Below are 19,464 nucleotides of genomic sequence, written 5' to 3'. Positions count from 1 at the left end.
CCTCCCTGTGTGGAGTTTGCATGTTCTCCCCGTGCGTGCGTGGGTTTTCTCCGGGTACTCCGGTTTCCTCCCACATTTCAAAAACATGCTTGGTAGGTTAATTGGACACTTGAAATTGATTGTGAGTGCGGATGTTTGTTTGTCTCTGTGTGCCCTGTGATTGGCTGGCAACCAATTCAGGGTGTCACCCGCCTACTGCCCGAAGACAGCTGGGATAGGTCCAGCACTCCCCACGACCCTTGTGAGGATAAGCGGAATACATGGATGGATGGATGTCAATAAGTGTTTGCAGCTCCCAGGGCTTTCTTTTCCATGGAAAAGGGGTCAAAATGGCTGTTTGAATGTGAAAGGTTGCTGATCCCTGTCCTATAGTCTTCATTGCTGTCTATGTGTTGTCACCACTTGCTGTTCGCCGGCGTGGCGCACGCATATTTCCTATTGGTTGTACTTCGTTCGTGTCTGTCATTTGTTCCGCGCTGTGTTGGTACACTGTTGGTACATCGTTTGTTTTGGGCAGCTTCCTCTGGGAGATGGATTAGGAATCAAAATGTGGCACCATCATTTTAAAACCTGAACGATTCCGGGAGAACCGAAGTGCTAGTGTCTAACCCTATTTACGAGACATTCCAAATATGCATAGTGCGCATTGGGGGTGGAGGGATCAGGTTCAAGCTACTCGTATCGTTCTAAATGAATCAATATCATCCTTGAATCGCCATCCTGAAATACGAATCGAATCGTTGATAAAACTAATCGTTACCCTCCTAGTAAATACAGTATATATAACTCATAAAAATGGCAAACAATGTTGCCAGAATCAGTTAACAGCTGAACTAAAAAGTTTATATCTTGAGCCTCCTTATAAAAATATCAGTGCTCCCTGTGTCCCAAAGCTCCTCGGAAAGATAATTTCATTTTAGAGGAGCCATAGACCTGCAATGACGCCTCACCGTAGGTAGTAGTTTTGATTCTGAATATAACTTAAAGTTACGTACGAGAGGACCTGAGGGTCCGTGAGTGCCTGAAACTAAAAAAATAAAAACACTAATGTGCAATATTTTTCACTGCAATAAAGCGCAATATATTTTATATTGTATATCCTCTCGTGTAAAAAAATGTTGCCATTTTCAAATAATGCTGTAAAGTCATTTTCTCAGACTTTTTTTCTCGTGATTCATTGATCATGCTTATTTATTTCTCATTATTTTATCTGCCTTTTAAATCTCTATTTTTCTCCTGTAACTGGTGAATTACCCTGCTGTGAGATTAATAAAATTGTATCTTACCTTCAATAAAGCAATTGAAGAGAGAAAACAAAGAAAAGAAAGAAAGCAAAAAACACAAGTGCGTCATCTAGTCTTAATAAATAACGTAATAAAGAACATGGCGTGATTTTTTTTCAAGGCCACCAGAAAGGATTAAGGTTCTACCAGCGCCACGATCAAAGGACACTGACAAAAGAGTAGGGTTGTGTAAATGGGCCATCACTTGTATAGCGCTTTTCTACCTTTGGTACTCAAAGCGCTTGACACTGTACCTCATCTACATACTGATGACGCAGCATCAGGAGCAACTGGGGGTTCAGTATCTTGCTTAAGGATACTTCGACATAGACGCAATGGCTGGGGATCGAACCCACAACCTCTGGGTTGGGAAAACACCAGTGAGCCATGCCGCCCTATGCCGTGTGATGATTCCGCTCACATGAACTGAAAACTGAAGAGAGTTGCCAAACAGCATCTACTGTATGCTTCTGAGAAGACTTTCTGCACGATGGAGTTGGAATTTGTTGTCCATTCATCAAAAAAAGCTATGGAAGATAAGAGGTCACTGATGTTGATTGAGATGTTCTCGTTCATAGAAAAGGTGTTTGATGGGGTTGAGGTCTGGCCTCTCAGGTTCTTCCACTTCAAAACTCATTCAATCATGCCCTGTTGGACCTAGCAGTTTCCATTCCAGTCTTGTTAAAAAAATAAAAGTTCCAAAGTTGGAAAAATGGAATTGTCCAAAATGTCTGTTTAAGGTGAATAATGCTTTGAGCTGTATTGACATTTAGGTGGTTCTCAGAATGTATGGTTCAGCATGTTTAAACGGTGACCCGGTTTGAGAGTCAATATTTTCTTTCCTTTACATTCATTCAGCTGAATTTACTACTTACAATATTGCAGACGTACTGCAGAGATAAAAATATACAACTTAATTGATATTTGTGCTGTCATTTGTGTGAGAATGTATTTTGAGTGGCGTAAAATAGCTGGCGTGACCACCTTCCTCTTTGTGACATGCACTCCCATGTAATTAAGAGCCCTTTATCACTTTAAAGGTCTCTACACACCAATCCAACGTCGGCCGTCGGAAAGTCGGTACGCGCTGTCTGTCGGAAAGTCGGAGCTGTTGTTGGGACGTCTGGGGAAGCTATTGAGATGAAGCTGGTTATACCAGGTAGGATTTATTTTCATATTGAATTTATTTTCATACAGAAACCGTTCATAATTGTTAGTTAAATACACTAACTCCAATGGGACGGAGGTGGCGTGAGGACCAGACACAGGGGACTACTTCTGACGCATGCGCAGAAGGTCCGGAGTAGTTGGCGTCTCCGTCGGCTTTTGCAGTGTGTTCTTCTGTGATTTTCCAGTCCGACGTGCCGACTCGTTGGCCGACGCGACAGTTGGATTGGACGTCGGATTGGTGTGTACGGGCCTTAAAATGCACCAGTTTGAAAACCAGTTGTTACCGATAAACTGGCAGAATGTCAATCCAACACAGTACTGTAATCGACTCCCATGCTGGCCATAATGTGATAATACGTCACCAGAAAGAAAAAAAAATTAGGTGTGTTTCCTTCTATGTCCACAAGGTACAACTGACAATCTACTACTGTAATTTACTAGATACTTCCACTGGAACAACTTTAATGAGTTGAACCGAAAGTTTATTTTAATTTAATTTAATTTTTTTATGTTTTATTCTATGACAGCCAAGTAAACTACGTGTCAAGAGTAGGTTGCAGTTTTATTGGTAAAGCACGTTCAATAAAATAAATTGATAAATTATTTCTAGTTGCACATACTATTTCTTCAGAGTATTCTTGCGCATGAGTCAGCAGGATTTGAAAGGCGCACAGTTCAGCTGCAAGCATTCCGTATTTTACAGTGTAACATGATAGCCATTTTTCACCATTTGGAGTTAATTATCTATGTACAATTCGTCATTTGTACTGTTTTTTAATGGAATATCTTTGTATGTAGGTAGGGAAGCTGTTCAAGTGTAAAATTATTATTCTTTTTTTTTATTATTTTACTTTAGTGCTTGGTGCCCAGGTACATTCCAAATCAGCCATTGTGAAAAGTTCGGGGACATTGTCAAAAAGAGAATGTCAGTGTTGCATTAACACCACTCAGTAATGAAATAGATTCAGATTCAAAATGTTGTGTCATTGTACCACCGCTAGCATATACATCACTTCGACCTGGGCACCCGGTTCAGCGGGTGTCTGCTGCAGAATGTAAAAGAAAAAGGAACAGAACGTGGTGGTACAGAATTGCTCTTCACGGTGTCCGTTTTGGCACATCTAACAATGTTATTCCCACCGACGTCAGTCTTGTCAACCCCAAACCATTTACAGACTACGGACGACGTGAACTCGCGCCTTGCTATCCCTGCTGGACTACTAATCCATACTTGAAATATAGCTTGGCTGCAGTGTGAACAGAGTCACGTGACTGGGTACTGTCCGCTGATTCGGCGAATGATTATCACTTAATTCCTCCTCATCTGCTGTGAATGCACACTGATTTGCCGAATGAGGATTTCAGCATTTCCTTATATTTTGCGGCCATCGAATGACTCGTTTTACTTTTCGAGGCAGTACTAATACTCGATAATGTAAAATTACACATCGTGAAAGCAAGATCGCCCACCCATACTCTTTAGTTGCCGACGCTGATGTAATACTGTATGTCCTGTCAGTCTAAACGCGTAATGTAGGAAACTATACTTCGCCTAATGTGCGAAAACTGCGATCAATAGTCACCGAAATTTATATTGACATCTCTACATATGCTCACATCAACCTCCGAAAATATTAGGATTGCCAAAGTATTACGGATTTTAGGGCATTTTCTTTTCAATAGATACGATCACTACAAATCTTATGCCACTTAATGAAAGAAACGCGTCGTCCATAAAACACAAAATACTGGGCCAATATTTTTTTAGGTTGATGTGGTCATAAGGAGAGATGTCCACGCAGAGTTTGGGGATGAATAACAGCAGTTTTCTGACACATTAAGCGATGTAAGCTTTTTTTTTTTTTCTTTTTTTTTTTAATGCTCATGTTGAATTTTAAGTGCCAGTCTACCTCAGTGTCCACGGCTCTCGTTATTTACAACTATGTACATTTTTTACAGACATGTCTTGCTACATTACCCAATGCCACACTTTGAAAAATGTGCGGGACTCTCGCATGCAAACATTGACGCTTTCGTCGCGTATACACCAGCGTATCTAACATTATTTTCAGCAAGGCCGTGATTGGCTGTTGCAGAGAAGACTGATGATCAATCAAATAAAAATGTTAATGTCTCGATGATAAGCAACTCAACATTAGTATTTCACGACACAAAAATAGCTACTATGATAAAATAAAATAAAATAAAATAATAACAATAATAAAAAAGTTTAATTTTTAGAAATACGTGCCTGAAATGGGGAGGCACAAGCGCCCACTATGGTCCTCCCATGGTGATGGGTTTGAGTCATACCTATTCAGTAGGGGTGTAACAGTATGCTAAATCACATTTCGGTTCGGTCCGGTTTTTTCGAAACTTTGGTTCGGTATATTTTCGGTACAAAAAAACAGATTTTTAAAAAAAATATATATGTTTATTTTGAAAAGATGACAAGTAAAGGTACATTTAAAAAAAAAAAAAAAAAAGTCAACCATTCGTGTGATATTTTAAGGAATAACACCAGAATAAAAAATACACTAACAAAAAAGATCTCTTAATTTTGTAAATTATTAAGACACTGACATCTTTAAATATTCAGCAGCAACAACCTATGACAATGATACATCTAAGTATCCAAGTCAAAGACAAGTTGTCATTACAGTACATATATACACTTTTTGTGATGAAAAAAAAATACATACAATAACAGTTACAATTATTGCTAACTATATTAAAACTATTTTTATAATAAAAACATACAGTAACTTTAAAAAGTCTTACTGAAATTGTATACACTTTTTAGGCATTGAAATCTTTGAATGTTGAACAGCATATTGTAACGAATTGGGTTATCTGTGTTGTGGTCGGATTTGTGTGTTGCTGAGTTGTGATGTTTCCGGTTCAGGTTCATGAATGCATCGTACGGCAAGCGAGTGGAGCAGCGGAGAAAGAAGAGCGCGAGCAGTTGTACTTGGATTAATAAAAACTTGATAATTAAACCACGTCTGACGGCGTGTTCCTGGAAGACGCTACAATATGATAAATCTCGCTATTTAAGTTTGACGTTTTTGCTCCCTCGTCTAAGAAACATTCACAGTCGGATGATGCCGTGCATGTTAGACGTGCTATCTGCAACATAGCTAGCAATCTCATGTAGCAATGTCGGCACACAACTTTGGGACTCCTCCACGTACCTTTCCCCATCGGCGATTTTAACAGGAAAGGCAGAATGTTCCCAAACAGGAGACCGCAGTGTAGGGGGAACCTTCGAGCTCTGGCTCTTTTCTGGCTCTCACTGTTGTGCCGCCACTCTCGTCTTCCGCACGAAACAGTCAGCGTCCGTGCGTAAGCTCGCGCTAATAAGTGGACCGAACCGAACGTTCCATACCAAAACGTATTAATACCCCCACGTGTACCGTTACACCCCTACTCTTCAGTGATTGTGCAAAAATTCCCAGGTGAAGGATGGTAGGTTTGTATGAAGTTGAGATGAGAGAAACTGCATGGATGAAAGGTGCACCAGTCCAGTCAGGCACTATAGATAAATCTATAGTGCGAATGGGAGATTATTGCCAAATGAGCGTAGGTACCACACTCTTGATGATTTTTTTGTTTGTTAAGTGGGGGCTCTTAAAATTGGTGAAGTTCTGTGCATGTGCTTAAGACAGCCATTTTCCCTCCATTTGATGAATGTGTAAAATTTGATGGAAATTTGGACAACTAATGCACTCAAACCAAAGTATGTTTTTTAGATCAGTGGAACATCCTGTGCAAAAAAAGTTGGAACATTTTTACACTTGGAAAGTGTGATTCCGACTTTCATGGTAACTTTAAAGAGTAACATGTCTGTTGTTGCTGCTTTTTAATGCAGATGATTAGAAGAATGTTTACATTTATATTTGAAAGACGTTATAATGGTGGTTTTACCCAAAGTGGAACGAAGTTGCATTTCTACATGCATGTATACTCAGGCATGCCTGAGTATAATCTCATTCTTCAATGTCATTTAATTCACAGGGCATTAAATCGATCGCAAACTGGACTGTTCTGATTGTCTTGGAAGACGTATTGACTCTCAATCGAGCAATCTTCATTAATGCACGTGCCTAGTTAGGACAGCACTGAGAGGCAAAATGGCGAAGACAACCACAACCGTGCCGTTTTTGCGATCGATTCAATACCCCGAGGGAGTATGTATACATATTTATTAAAGGTCAATCTTGTGCGATACCAAAACCATGTGATGTGAGCATGACACACTCAACACACAACACTGGTCTTGTCTGTTTAGCAATGCCAGTAAATTAATGTATGTCCTCATTTCAACTTTTACAATATGGAATAATTTGAAATGGAAAGATTGATTTGGTAATGAGGCGTAAGAGGGAGTCATGTCTACGCGGTCACTGAAGCAGCACTCCATTTATGACAGCAGGTGTTCCTCCTCAGGGATTCCATGTAAATACATTTTTTGAATCGTATTCCCAACAATAGTTTTCCAGTCAATCACGTTTCCAAAAGGTCAGTACTCAAGCAGACCGCATGCATCAGAACAACGAAGTGTCAAGTCCAAGCAGGAAAAAAAAATAGCAAAGGAATGCCTGCAGCTCCAAGTTCAATGCTCAGTGTGTGCGTGTGTGGGTGTGTGCGAGCTCAAGGTTTAAATTGCAACCCCATTACATTTTGAATTCCCCTGCCAAACTGATGTAAAATATACAACAGACTTCAATTATTCATAGAAATACAATTATGGGGTTGTTTTCATCTAAAAGCTTGCTTTAAAGTGTAAAGACTAGACTGGAATAAGGTCGTTTTCGTGATTTTGTTCATCCCTAACTTCCTGTAGTAGTAGTCAGTGGAATTACTTAGAGGACCATAATCTTTATGTTTTGTCTGTCTTAGAGAAATGTGTGCAATATTTACTCATATGTTATTGGTTAAGGTTTTTATTCTGAGTCAAGGTGAAGGTTTCAACATATGAATAAAAATGATGAATGGTTAAAGCATTCCTATGTTGTCCAAAGCTGAAATTGTAACTGGGTTTTTATTATAGAACTAAATCTTGCCTTTCCATCAAGACAAACAGGCTCTTTGTTGCATCTACTTTTCTGTGTGAGCGAGATTATATTGGTGACATAATATATCTTTTAGTTGCTTTCGTGATCTGGGCTCTTCATATTTAAGAGCACAGAGGATTATTAAATAATTAAAGACATTTAGATCATTTGTCAATGTACAGGTAGCCTACTGCTTTACCACATTGACTTCATTGTTGACATGGACTTTTATGCACATCTGTCTTTATCCCATTATGTCTTTATGAGTACAATCTGGCACAAAATAGGGATAAAACCAGGGGAGCACATAAAAATGTCGGTGTGGTCTGCAAATGGGCACCAGAGGTTGATTGGTGCACATTTTTTTTCCCGACCCACCGTCCTCGTGGATGAACTTAAAGACTTGCGGCACATCTGAGCAATGATTAGCATTAATTTGTGTCAGTCATTTTCATATAACTGAACAAAGTATTTTCTCTCTGTTTCCACTTCTCACTTCCTAATTATAACAACATATCGGGGCTACACAATGACAGCTTATTAAAACAATACAATGTACTGTTTTATAAAAATACATTGAATTCATATCTAACACAATTTAGTTGCATGGCCCTTTCGAAAAATGAATTTCTCACCTCTGACTTGCAGTATGGGACCCTGTAATCAACTAGCTAGCTTGGCACACATCTTTAAGGCAGCGGTCCAGTGCTCCAGTGCTCACTTTTTTTTTTGCACCACGGACCGCAAGTACATATTTTGACGGACCGTTGGAGCCGCGGCACAGCAACACAGAGATAACCGTCCCGCCGTTGTTGTACGGTCTTCAGCACCCCTGCCTGCACCGCCTCACGGGAGCGCGCATACATCGTTCCGTTCACAATCTACAATAATAAGCCTAAATATCGCCACAGAATGAAGGAGAAAACACTTTCCTATTTCACTTTTGTGAAAAGAAAAGCATACATCATTAGGACCATTTTAATAAGTCATTAAAACACGACTGCGACAATTGTGTGTGCGGTTTAGGGGGGGGGGCAAGTTGGAAGGAAATAGTACAGGCTTCTCTTAAGTGATTGGTATGAAAGTGTGATCTTGATGACATTAGCCTGTATCGAAAAGTAACATGCTCTACCAGTTGTTCAACCACAGACATGTTCAGCTCTGGCCCTAAAGGGCCGGTGTCCTACCTGTTTTCCATCTGTCCCTGCTGTAACACACCTGATTCAAAAGATCATGGCCGTAAGTTTCCCAAAGCTTTTATTTTTACAGTCTGTAAAAATGACTCAACCAGTACTATGCAGCCAGTCGTGGATGGGTTATAGTGCGAAATACAATAAGAACAAAGAACAGAGAATAGACGTCTAAGTACTCTATGTGGTGGTTGCAGTGACTTTTCTTTCCAAGCAGGGGTTTTCTCTCGCGAGATCTGGGGACGTCACTGGATGCCAAATAACGGAATTATTGTATTGTATAATTAAGGGTTATTTCTCACTGTCCCCTTGAATGCCTACAAAGTTGGCGAGTTTTGAAGTTGTCTAATTGTCATATTGTGTGCACCAGGATTTGCTGTATTGAAAAACGAGGAGGAGAAAAGAGGGGGTGGGGGGGTTGTCCAACCCGCGGATTCGATTATCAGGACGCCCCTTCTTTCCTGTCGAAAGCTGAGCAACGTCGGCGGCTCATCTGGACTTCCTTCCCCCTGACACGACCACATTCTCTTTGGGCGGCGTTTTCTATCTTAACTCGTTGAGAGAAGCTCGAGCACTGCTTTGTCGAGTGGAGTTTGTGCTCGGGATGGATTTTCGCTCCACTTTGTCCGACTTACAGGAACCAGGCAATTCTACAAGAAACGACACCTGTCCATGTCCGACCACGGCCGAGCTCAGCAGGGCCGTGTCTGTGTCTCTGGGCTTGGACGCCTTGTCCTCACCGCCTAACAACGGCAACGCGACCCACGGCGCCGGTGGCACATTTGCTGCCTGCGAGTCTAATGTGGGTCAGAGTTCCCGGCCGGTGGCGGAGTTCGGCGCGGCTCGGAATATGCACTCACGACGCAACGCCGACCCGAGGGTGGACGAGTTTGGAGAAGTGTGCAACAGAATCCAGCAGGTGAGCTGCATGGACCTTCTGAGGTCGGGCGAAGCGGGCGGCGGGCAGACTGTGACACGCGGTTCGGTGATATCCACGTTTGTGAGCAATGAGTCCAACTTGTTTGCAAACTCGTCCACGGAACCGCCCTCCCAAATGGACCATTTGGTCCTATCCCAACTCTACTCTGCCTACGCTGTGAACCCGAACTTGTACCGAGACACCACGGGAGCGTTGCGCGCAAATGAGCGCGCATACGGCGGTCGAGTTGAGCCGAGTAGGGCTGCATCGGGTGGACGTCATTTGGAGTGTAAATATTGTAACTGTAGACAAGCCAGTGCTGAATCCATGCAAGAATGCCACTGTGTCTGGCACAGCGAGGGCGAGCAGAGTAAAGGAGGCATGCGAGCCACAGCAACGGCGGCACAAGGCTACGGCCAAGTGGAAAGTTACCAAAGTGAACCTTTTCACGGGCAGCCCACTTATCCATCAATCAAGACTGAGCCGCCAGCGTGGATGGAGTGCACAGAGAGGGGCTTCAGGTAAATAAATACACGAACACACTATCAAGAACAATTTGTTTCAAATTCTATTTTTTGGTCTCTCACACTCCTGCAGGAATTCTTTCCTAAATACACCCCAACTTTCTTCTAATCAGAAATAAAAGGGACAATTTAGTGTCGTTTAGTGACGGCTCGTCTGGTGACTGTTTGGCCTGTCAAGCTTCACAGTTGGTCTTAATGAGAGTTCCTTTGTTTGATGTTGCCCTTTTGAACCTTTGGCTGTGTTCTATTCAGTCATTGCTCTAATGTTGCGATGTGGTGCAATACAACAATATTCTTTTCGAGAGGGCTGCACAGAGCCACATGGCGCGGGCGCGCCTCACGCACACGCACGAATATTTAGGAAATCTGTTTGGCTAAGTTCAGCTGCCTATCAGTATTACACAATTTGTGTCACAACACCATGTGGGGCTCTCAGCCTTGGCCTTGTTGTGTGCCTGCTCAAAGCTCACCCCTTCCTTAACTTTTGCAGTGCTCTTTGTGCAAAACAGGTTAATATATCAGTGTCCGTGTAAACATGAGATACAGCACCTGCTGCTGATCCTGTGGTTGAGTGCATTTTTTTTCTTTAAAAGGTCCCAAAAGATGCTTTGCTTTGTAACACAACGTGTTACCTTTTATAAAAAGAAGAGAGGTGTATCTTTCATCATAAATCAGATTACTGTCCATAGACATTTTGATATAGGTCAAGCGCATTGACCAAAATCAAAACGGTCCCTTCATGTGTGCCTTCAGGCCTGAAGAACTGTTTCCAGCCGTGTTCCTGTCAGATCGACGGGTGTGTCAAGTGTGTGGGGATGATGCCTCAGGTTGTCACTATGGAGCAGTCACCTGCGGCAGCTGCAAAGTATTCTTCAAGAGGGCTGCGGCCGGTGGGTGTGACACACACACACACATACACACAGTTACTCATCCACTTACTCCATTTCTTACACCCACTCACTCTCATAGCTAGCCGGGGCACAATGACCTGACATGTGTGCCAGCTATTTCTTATCAGCCAACATCCATATATTGTTGCTTGCAGTAAGGCAAAAATAAAGCAAGTTGAACTGGGTCCTTCATCCCCCATTGGACATCTGTGTGCCCCCTACTCTCCTTTTTTAGGTAAACAGAACCACCTGTGTGCCAGCCGGAACGACTGCACCATTGACAAGCTGAGGCGGAAAAACTGTGCCTCGTGTCGCTTAAAGCGGTGCTACATGTCAGGAATGAGCCTCAAAGGTGAGCAACTGGACATGAGAAAAGAGCAAGAGGAAAGCAAGTGTGTGTGCTGTGTAGTTAAAACAAGCGGGGTCAGCGTGGACGCAGTACTTTATATGCATTGGAGCAGAAATTACTAATAAAATGTTCTTGCTGGAATACAGTGGAACAAATCTGTTTTAGCATAGTCCAAAAGTGTGGTGTTTTTTTTGTTGTTGTTTCCCAGCAGGCAATGACGGAGAACCTTCCCACATGGTTATAATCATGAACCGGTCTGTGTCTGAAAGTCTGCCATATACACACGCTATTTATTGCGCAGCCAGAACAACAACAAAAAAAAACTCAATTCAGTATCTCCTTTTCTTGTTGTTTCTTCTACGGCTTGTCTCAATTGTGTTGTGGTGGATAGGTCGCCGGCTGAAGGGAGTCGGTCAGGCGAGGGGCGGGGAAGTGGAGCAACCTCCAGCTGCCTCATGGAGACGCAGAGAAGGAGGAGAGAGGCCAGAGATGAGAGAAGCCGTTTCCGGGACTCGAGGTGCGTACGACTAGCGCCACACTCATGTTTGCCCGTGTCGTTCGCTTTATTTCTCTCTTTTTCTGGTTTGCCTGACTGACTGCTCTTGCTTTATGTTTACTTCTTTCCAGATTCCCAGAGTGTAGTTTTAAGCATCCCTCCAACTCTACGCTCCCGCGTATCCCTGCTCAATGTGCTTCAGGCCATTGAGCCTGCTGTGGTCAATGCGGGGCACGACCCTGCCCTTCCAGACAGCGCTGCATCACTCTTAACTAGTCTCAATGAGCTCGGGGAGAGACAACTTGTCACAGTTGTCCGCTGGGCCAAGGCGATACCAGGTAATTCACTGCCATTCAAAACAACTATAAAAATGAATTTGATACAAAATACGGATGTACTGTATTTTAGCCACTGGCTGACAAAATATTATTCATCACGTGGAGTTGGTGCCAGTCATTCTATGAACTCATGCAGCCTTCAAATAGTCACCACTAGAGGGTGATGTGTTCATATCTAAGACAAGAATGGCACATAGAGAGTTATAACATTGGATTGAAAATAACAGTACTACTAGGAAAGTCCACTAATTTAGCGTTTTTGTTATTTTAACATAGTAAAGCATCATACAGATACTGTTTCAAAACTGTCTTAGCAGCACATTGATGTAGTGGTTTGCACTTCTGCCTCACATTCGATAGGTTCTTTCTGGAATCTCAGCCTGTGTGAAGTTTGCATGCTCTCCCCATGCTTGCGTGGGTTTTCTCCTCCTACATTTGAAAAAAAACCCAACTATGTTAGGTTAAATGGAGGACTCTAAATTGTCCATAGGTGTGAGTGTGATTTTATTTATTTATTTTTTTTAATGTCAAACCCTGAGTCCATCATGGCATAGTTAAAACAACAAATGTAATAAAGATTTTTTTAACAGGCTTCTGCAACTTGCACGTGGATGACCAGATGACAGTCATTCAGTTGTCCTGGATGGGGGTGATGGTGTTCGCTCTGGGTTGGAGGTCCTACACCCAAACCAACAGCTCCATGCTCTACTTTGCTCCAGACCTTGTTTTCAACGAGTACGTCACCCTTACACATTGTACAGCTGTGTGGCAGAATGACTGATTGAAATTTGGTGAAAACAGCTGCACTCTTCAATGGTCAGTGTGTAGAATGTTTTGATTTTTCAATGTTCATTCATTTGAAAACCCACTATTAATTTCAATAATATTCAAACAAATATGTTTTATCACGTCAATGTAATTTTTTTTTAATATAATCGTAGGTCTTGTAATCGCCAATTATATTACATGGGGCGCGCCTCCCGTACGGGAGGCTGCCATGTTTTGCCGCCATCTTTCTGCTACGGATACCGAAGGAGATGAACTTTGTCGAACGTAGTTCATCAATATTATGACTACAGTGTGTGTAACAATTGCAAGGCACTTACTTTGTCACTCGAGGGAATGCTAGGTGTCCTTTGTGATTACCTTTTGCTTGCACCTCTGTTGAAGAGGTTGGTGGTAGCTGGTAACGTGTGGTCTCTCTGCAGCGCCGTAGTGCGCGTGCTTCAATATGCACTTAAAGTTTTGCTTGGTGCTAAGTGCAAACCAGATGTAATCATCCCGGTAGAGCCATATTTGTTTTGGACATGTGTGTCAAACATACTGCCCATGGGCTGGAACCAGCCGGCTAGGGGGTCCAATCCGGCCCGCAGGATGAATTTTGAAAGTGAAGAAATGCTCGAAAAACGAATATTTTATTTTGTTTTTATTAATAAAATGTCATTCCTAAATTATCCACCAGGGGCACACCATTTTATTCAGTGTAGAGGGGCGCACTGCTATAGTAGTAGAAGAAGCGGCACCGAACAGCAAATGAAAATTGAAAACAGATTCCAGGAAGGAGGGAAGTCGGATATATCCCTCTCAGATTGTCCCAGTTCCGACCTCCAAGCGTTCAAGGCAAATTGATTCTGACTGATTCCGATAAATTGCTTGTTGTTCTGGTTCACCACAGCACATTTTAACCTCCAGCAAACCTTCTTTGTAATTCCCTTAATTTATATAAATAAAGAAATATCTTATCTTCAAAGCATTTCATTCATTACGCAAAATAACTTCATGCAGGCAAATGAATGAACAAATGAATTTTTATTTTTGAACATGTAGAAAAAGAAAACAAAAAGAATAAAACAGAACATAGCATATTATTTGGACGTTCGGAAAAGGAGAAGGAAGAAGTATAGAACGACATGCAGGGACACAGTCAGTACAAATAATGTGTTATGTGAAGTTATTTCAAATAAGTTAATTCATATAAAGCTGGATATAGGTTTACAAAATAGCCATTCACAGTCTGGTTCTTCATGAGGTCGCCATTGACGTGTGACATCACATTGAAGTTGGTCGGTGAACTCGGGGTCTTTTTTTCCAGACTCCCCAACTCGGACCTCCCAGTTCTAAGTGCCTTCTAAGTGTACTTCCGCGAAGTCAGGAAAGTCCGACTTCCCTCCTTCCTCAAATGTAGCATAATTACGGTACCGTAATCAGCCACATGCATGGTCTACACCCTCATTAGCCCAAATGTCTTTGTCAAAAAAGTGGACGCTGAGTGCAGAATGTTCCAAGAAAAATGGACCGCTTCCTACTTATTCACAGAGATGAATGGGAAACCTGTGTGCTTTGTATGTAATCCAGCAAATGATTGAAGGAATATAATATGTGTCATCGATATGAGACTCGTCATGGAGAAACATATGACTGCTTACAAGGACAACTGAGAAGAGGGAAGATAAATCAATTGATTGTGGGTCTGAGGAAATGGCAACCGGAGCTCAGATGTTAGTGACACAGTAGTTTAGAGCCAGCTACCTGCTTGTAAATGAAATAGCATCAGCCTCAAAGCTGTATTCCAACGGTGCGAGTGCTAAGACATGCATGCTAAAAGCTGCAGAACCCGTGTGTCCTGAGAAGCCACAAAATTTTACCAACATTAGTCTGATGAGGAATATGAGAGGATTTCGGAACTATTGGCAGATTTGGCCAGCCAGCTGAAACACAGTCAAGTCATTTCTTGCATTTTCTGATGGTACTACTGACATTACAGACATTGCTCAACAGGCCCTATTCGTGGAGTTACTGAGTTACTTGTGTTGGGAAAAATAAGGGAGGATGGAAAGAGGGATGGAAAGAAAGAAAGCAGGGAGGAAATAAAAGCAAGGAGGGAGGTAATACTGTAAATAACGATGGAGGGAAGGAAAGAAGATGGGGGGATGAAAAGGTAAAAAAAAAAAAGCAGGGAGGGAGGCACAGTCAAAATAAATTGGGTCAATGTGACCCAGGAGGACAACATAGGGATTACTTATTTAGTTGTTACATTTCATTTGATTCACTTTGTATTTGTACAAATACTATGATCATATGTAAATGATTTCAGAAGCAAGCTGCATGTTTATCTTAACAAATCAGAGGGTGTTAATTTTTAAATGAGCAGATAATGGGTGGATGGATGCACATGAAACAAGTTTGTTCCATTCCCGCTACACCTCTGAGTGTTGTAAATGTGACTGCAGAGGGATCACCTCCAATAATTAAATGTGTTTAATCTTTTTAAACCCAGCATAATTGCACAAGGAATGTTGTTTATTTTCTTCCAAAGTGCCATCTTGAATTTCTTTCCAAATGTTTGCGCCAGTTTTACTTTTGTTGTGTGCTTTACATGATCCACACGCAATGAACAACCTGCATATGTTGTAATTTAGTAAGTAGAATAAATGTGTGAGTGTTGAGGGTGCATTTGGCTCCAAGGCCGTAAGCCCGCCACAAGCAGCTTTCGCTTGGCAGTCTTAGCAAGGACACAGTGAGCGTGCTGGTGCCACTCTTTCGGGCTTCCTCTGACCTGCATGGTAATGGATACGCCTGCCCCCGTTTCTGACCTCTATTTTTCCTCTCCCTGTCTGTCGTTCTCTTTTTCCATTATCCATCTCGCTCATCGTTCTCACCTCTTTTTTTTTTTTTTTTCTGCCGTTCTCTTAACGCTCCTCATTTTTTTTCTACCGGAGCCCCCGTGCATCTTCTTTTCACACATATTGTGCTCCTTGTTCTGATCCTGCATTATATTTTTCTTCTTCCATGCAGTCAGCGAATGCAGATATCCAGTATGTATGAGCACTGTCTACGAATGAAGATTCTGTCCCAACGGTTGTGCATGCTGAAGGTCACCAAAGACGAGTTCTTGTGCATGAAGGCACTGGTTCTCTTCAGCATCAGTGAGTTCAGCAAAGTCTCAGATTAAAAAAAACCCAAACAAAGCCAAGTCAAGTATCTGAGATGATTCTTGAGAGATTTGATTGGCTGGACATAGACTCCTGTGAGTTATTGAGTTGCTGTGTTGTCAGTGCCAGTGGAGGGCCTGAAGAACCGGCATTGCTTTGATGATCTGCGGACCTCCTACATCAAGGAACTGGACCGCTTGGCCAGCCACCGTGGGGAGACCACCCGGACACAGAGGCTGTTTCAGCTCACGCAGCTGCTGGACTACCTCCAGTCGGTAATGCACACAACTCCACTTAACACACCAAAACACACCATACGGTGACTTTGAACTGGTGTATATAGTAAGTGTCATTGGAGTTAGTGTCACAGAACTGCTTTAGTAGAAATTGTGCGGATCAAAGTGCATGAAAGTTTTGACATCCACCAGCAGTGACTCATCCCTAATGTCCAGACTTTACATCATTACGTTTCAGCTCGTTCAATTACATCCAGACTTTTACCAAACCTCGCAGCTTGTAATTTTTCCTCCTCCTCCTGTTGGAATACTGCTCCACGTGGTGCAGAAAATACAACAGCAACCACCAGCAATTCATGTGGCTCCAAGTTTGACTTTTCTGTTCTGCTTGTGTAGCAGAATTAGGGACACAGCCAGAAAGTTTACAGTGGGGTGGTGGCCAGGGTGACACAAGACCTCACTGAGTGGTAGCCATACGCAGCCGCACATCATTCACATTCTTGTAACCCCCTCGGTAACCAAGAAGTCATTGTTCATCATACTGTCCACCGTCAGGGCCTTGTGAAATAAAATGCACAAATATGCAAGTATACAGAATCTTGCCCATCACACTCATAATAAAAGCAGGAGCAGGTCAAAGTAAAATGTGAGAACTTAATTTCTTAGATACTGCTGGGGTTTTTTGCACTGCTTTTGTGGACTATCACATAGTCTACTTCTGTCTCATGCATACTAGCTAACAGCCAATCAGAGTTTCATTAACTATTAATCAATGAATGTGTATTTCGATTAATACACATGGGGAAAGAAATGGAAAGTTTTGGGGTCAGGTGCCACCACTGAACAAAAACTCACCAAAGTGAACAACAATAGTATTGAAGAAAAGTAAAGAACTATCCTCTTCTGTGGTGCTACATATTCTAGCATGGAATTATTATTATTCCTATGATTAGTATTGTTGTTCTCCTTATTATTATTATTATTAGTGGTAGTAGTAGTAGTAATAGTAATCTAGTGATAGTAGTAGTTCTATAAGTACTAGTAGTATTTGTTGTAGTAGTGATAGTGGTAGTACTATTACCAGAGCTGGGCATTTACTAAAAATTTGTTGTCTGTCAAAAGTTTATCGCCTTCCGCCTACAGCTGGGGTACCCTTCCGCCATTTTGTCCGTCCGGACCAAATTGTAATCGCCTATAGGCATATAGTCATAGTCATATCCTTTTAAATCCGCATCCAGACTATCAACTACGACAAACCAACCAGCACCCCTGCGCCACCCCCCCACGGCGATATTTTGAAACGAAAGACTCACCTGAAATGAAAATGAAATGAAAGCCTCGCCACGAAAATAGATAGACGATTACGTAGAGGGGAAAAATGGGCTTCCGACTATGCTTAGTCAGACTACTTTACAGGCATCACACTCAAGTCTTGATTCAAACAATGTGTTTAATGACCGTCATTCTTTGCCTTTCCTTGTGTAGGTTGTGAAGAAGTTGCATCAATTCACTTATGAGCTTTTCATTGAAGCTCAGTCCCTGCAGACCCGTGTGAACTTCCCGGAGATGATCTCTGAAATTGTAAGCGTCCATGTGCCCAGGATCCTTTCGGGCATGGTCACACCCATCTTATTCCATAATTCCGCCTAGAGAGGAGACTCTTTGATTGTGCTCTATGTCACTCGAGATCTGCTACACCCTCCTTTGAACAGTTGTGGTAAAAATGTCAAGAATGGTGGGTCCAATGGATGATGGATTGGAATAGAGGTACCACATCTGGATAAAAACAGCCAATTGAGCTCCTTTTTCTGTCTAATGTAATCTAACCATATCTACTCTGTTCTTAGTGCCTGTCCTGTGTCAAGTGCATCAAATGTTTCTTTTGCCGACCATGGCAACGCAATCATTAATTTTGAGAGGTAAATTGTTAGTGGCAAGATACTGTTTGCAGAGTTAACTCATCTGTGTGCACTGCTTTATGCAGTAGACCCCCCCTCCCCTGGATTTTCTTGTTTTGTTTACTGTGTGCACCTTATCTAACTGAAGTTTATGACTGACAGTTATGGCTCTGCAGTCATGCTTGGAGGCTAAAAGCTTTCGAAAACACTTCTGAAAGCAATTTTCTGTCCATATATTTGTACAATTTTGATGGTAACTTGAGAAAAAAAAAACACTCACTACTAGTTGGCTAAGTATACTTTACAGTTTGCTAGTTTTTTATTTTTATTTTTTTAATGTGATTTGACTTTTCCACTGTTGGAATTTTTCTACAAGTGTGCTTTTTTATAATGTTCTTTGCAAGTGCTTTGTTGTGACACACCGTGTATTCACTCTAGCTTCTGATTGTAAGGTAGGTGCTGAGACGTAAAAGTCCAGCCAAGAACCTGTTCTTCTGTGACAACATGTAATAAAAACAGGATCCCAATAATATATGTTTGGTGTTGTAAGAATAATAATGCATTTTATTATTCATGTGTTTGATTTTTATCATTAGGCCAACAGCTTGGTGTGCTTTGCTTTCACATATGTATGTTAATTGCACACACACACACATAGACAAAACAAGTTCATAGTGTTCCAGCTGCTTTCGCTCCCCTTTCCCTTAGAGCTGGAACACCTTTGTTATCAGGGACACCGAAGAATAATAAAAAGAAAGGGGGCGCAGGAGCCGGGCAGAGGGTTTTAGGAACTGTAATCATACATTTCCCTGCGCTCTCCTTGCAAATAAAAAGACAATATTGTTGTTGAGTGTCTTCTCTCATTGTGTGCATTGTTTATGAATGTCTCATTTGGTGTGAACCTGACAGGTGTGACAGAGGTGAAGAAGTTGTGCATATGTACAGTATGACAACACGCAAAAGTCTAATGCTACTATGACACGAAATCTGTTGGGGTTAATTCAACACCATAGGGTGTTAATTTTAAAACATGTTGAACATTTCTTTGAGCATCCACACTACCTGGTGTTAAAGTAACATTTACTAAAGTGTTAAATATTTAACACCCAGTCGTGTGTTAGAGCAACAAAATGTAGTGCTAACAGTGCAGTAATAATGACAATATTTAGCCTAAAACTAATG

At 41.8% G+C, this 19,464-nt stretch overlaps 1 protein-coding gene across 1 annotated transcript; it reads left to right on the top strand.

Moving 5' to 3' along the window:
- Positions 1-2,347: 2,347 nt before the first annotated feature.
- Positions 2,348-19,120, top strand: LOC147152056 (progesterone receptor-like). The gene is made up of 10 exons (XM_086023582.1): positions 2,348-2,442; positions 9,071-10,140; positions 10,897-11,033; positions 11,269-11,385; positions 11,774-11,899; positions 12,010-12,216; positions 12,807-12,951; positions 16,012-16,142; positions 16,272-16,423; positions 17,870-19,120. The coding sequence occupies exons 2-10, from the start codon at positions 9,305-9,307 to the stop codon at positions 18,032-18,034; spliced, it is 2,016 nt and encodes a 671-aa protein (XP_085879708.1). The 5' UTR covers positions 2,348-2,442; positions 9,071-9,304; the 3' UTR covers positions 18,035-19,120.
- Positions 19,121-19,464: the final 344 nt, after the last annotated feature.

Source organism: Filicampus tigris, chromosome 2 (assembly GCF_054856515.1).
Source record: "Filicampus tigris isolate MCC_2025a chromosome 2, RoL_Ftig_1.0, whole genome shotgun sequence".
Taxonomy (NCBI): domain Eukaryota; kingdom Metazoa; phylum Chordata; class Actinopteri; order Syngnathiformes; family Syngnathidae; genus Filicampus; species Filicampus tigris.
The sequence above is the reverse complement of the archived record's forward strand: the minus strand, read 5'-3'. Positions and strand labels throughout refer to the sequence as shown.

Excerpts from the sequence above, each read along its gene's own strand:
- LOC147152056 (XM_086023582.1), top strand. The coding sequence starts at position 9,305 with ATGGATTTTCGCTCCACTTTGTCCGACTTACAGGAACCAGGCAATTCT. Across the intron at positions 11,900-12,009 it reads AGCCGTTTCCGGGACTCGAG|ATTCCCAGAGTGTAGTTTTA; the intron begins GTGCGTACGACT and ends ACTTCTTTCCAG. Across the intron at positions 16,424-17,869 it reads TGCTGGACTACCTCCAGTCG|GTTGTGAAGAAGTTGCATCA; the intron begins GTAATGCACACA and ends TTCCTTGTGTAG.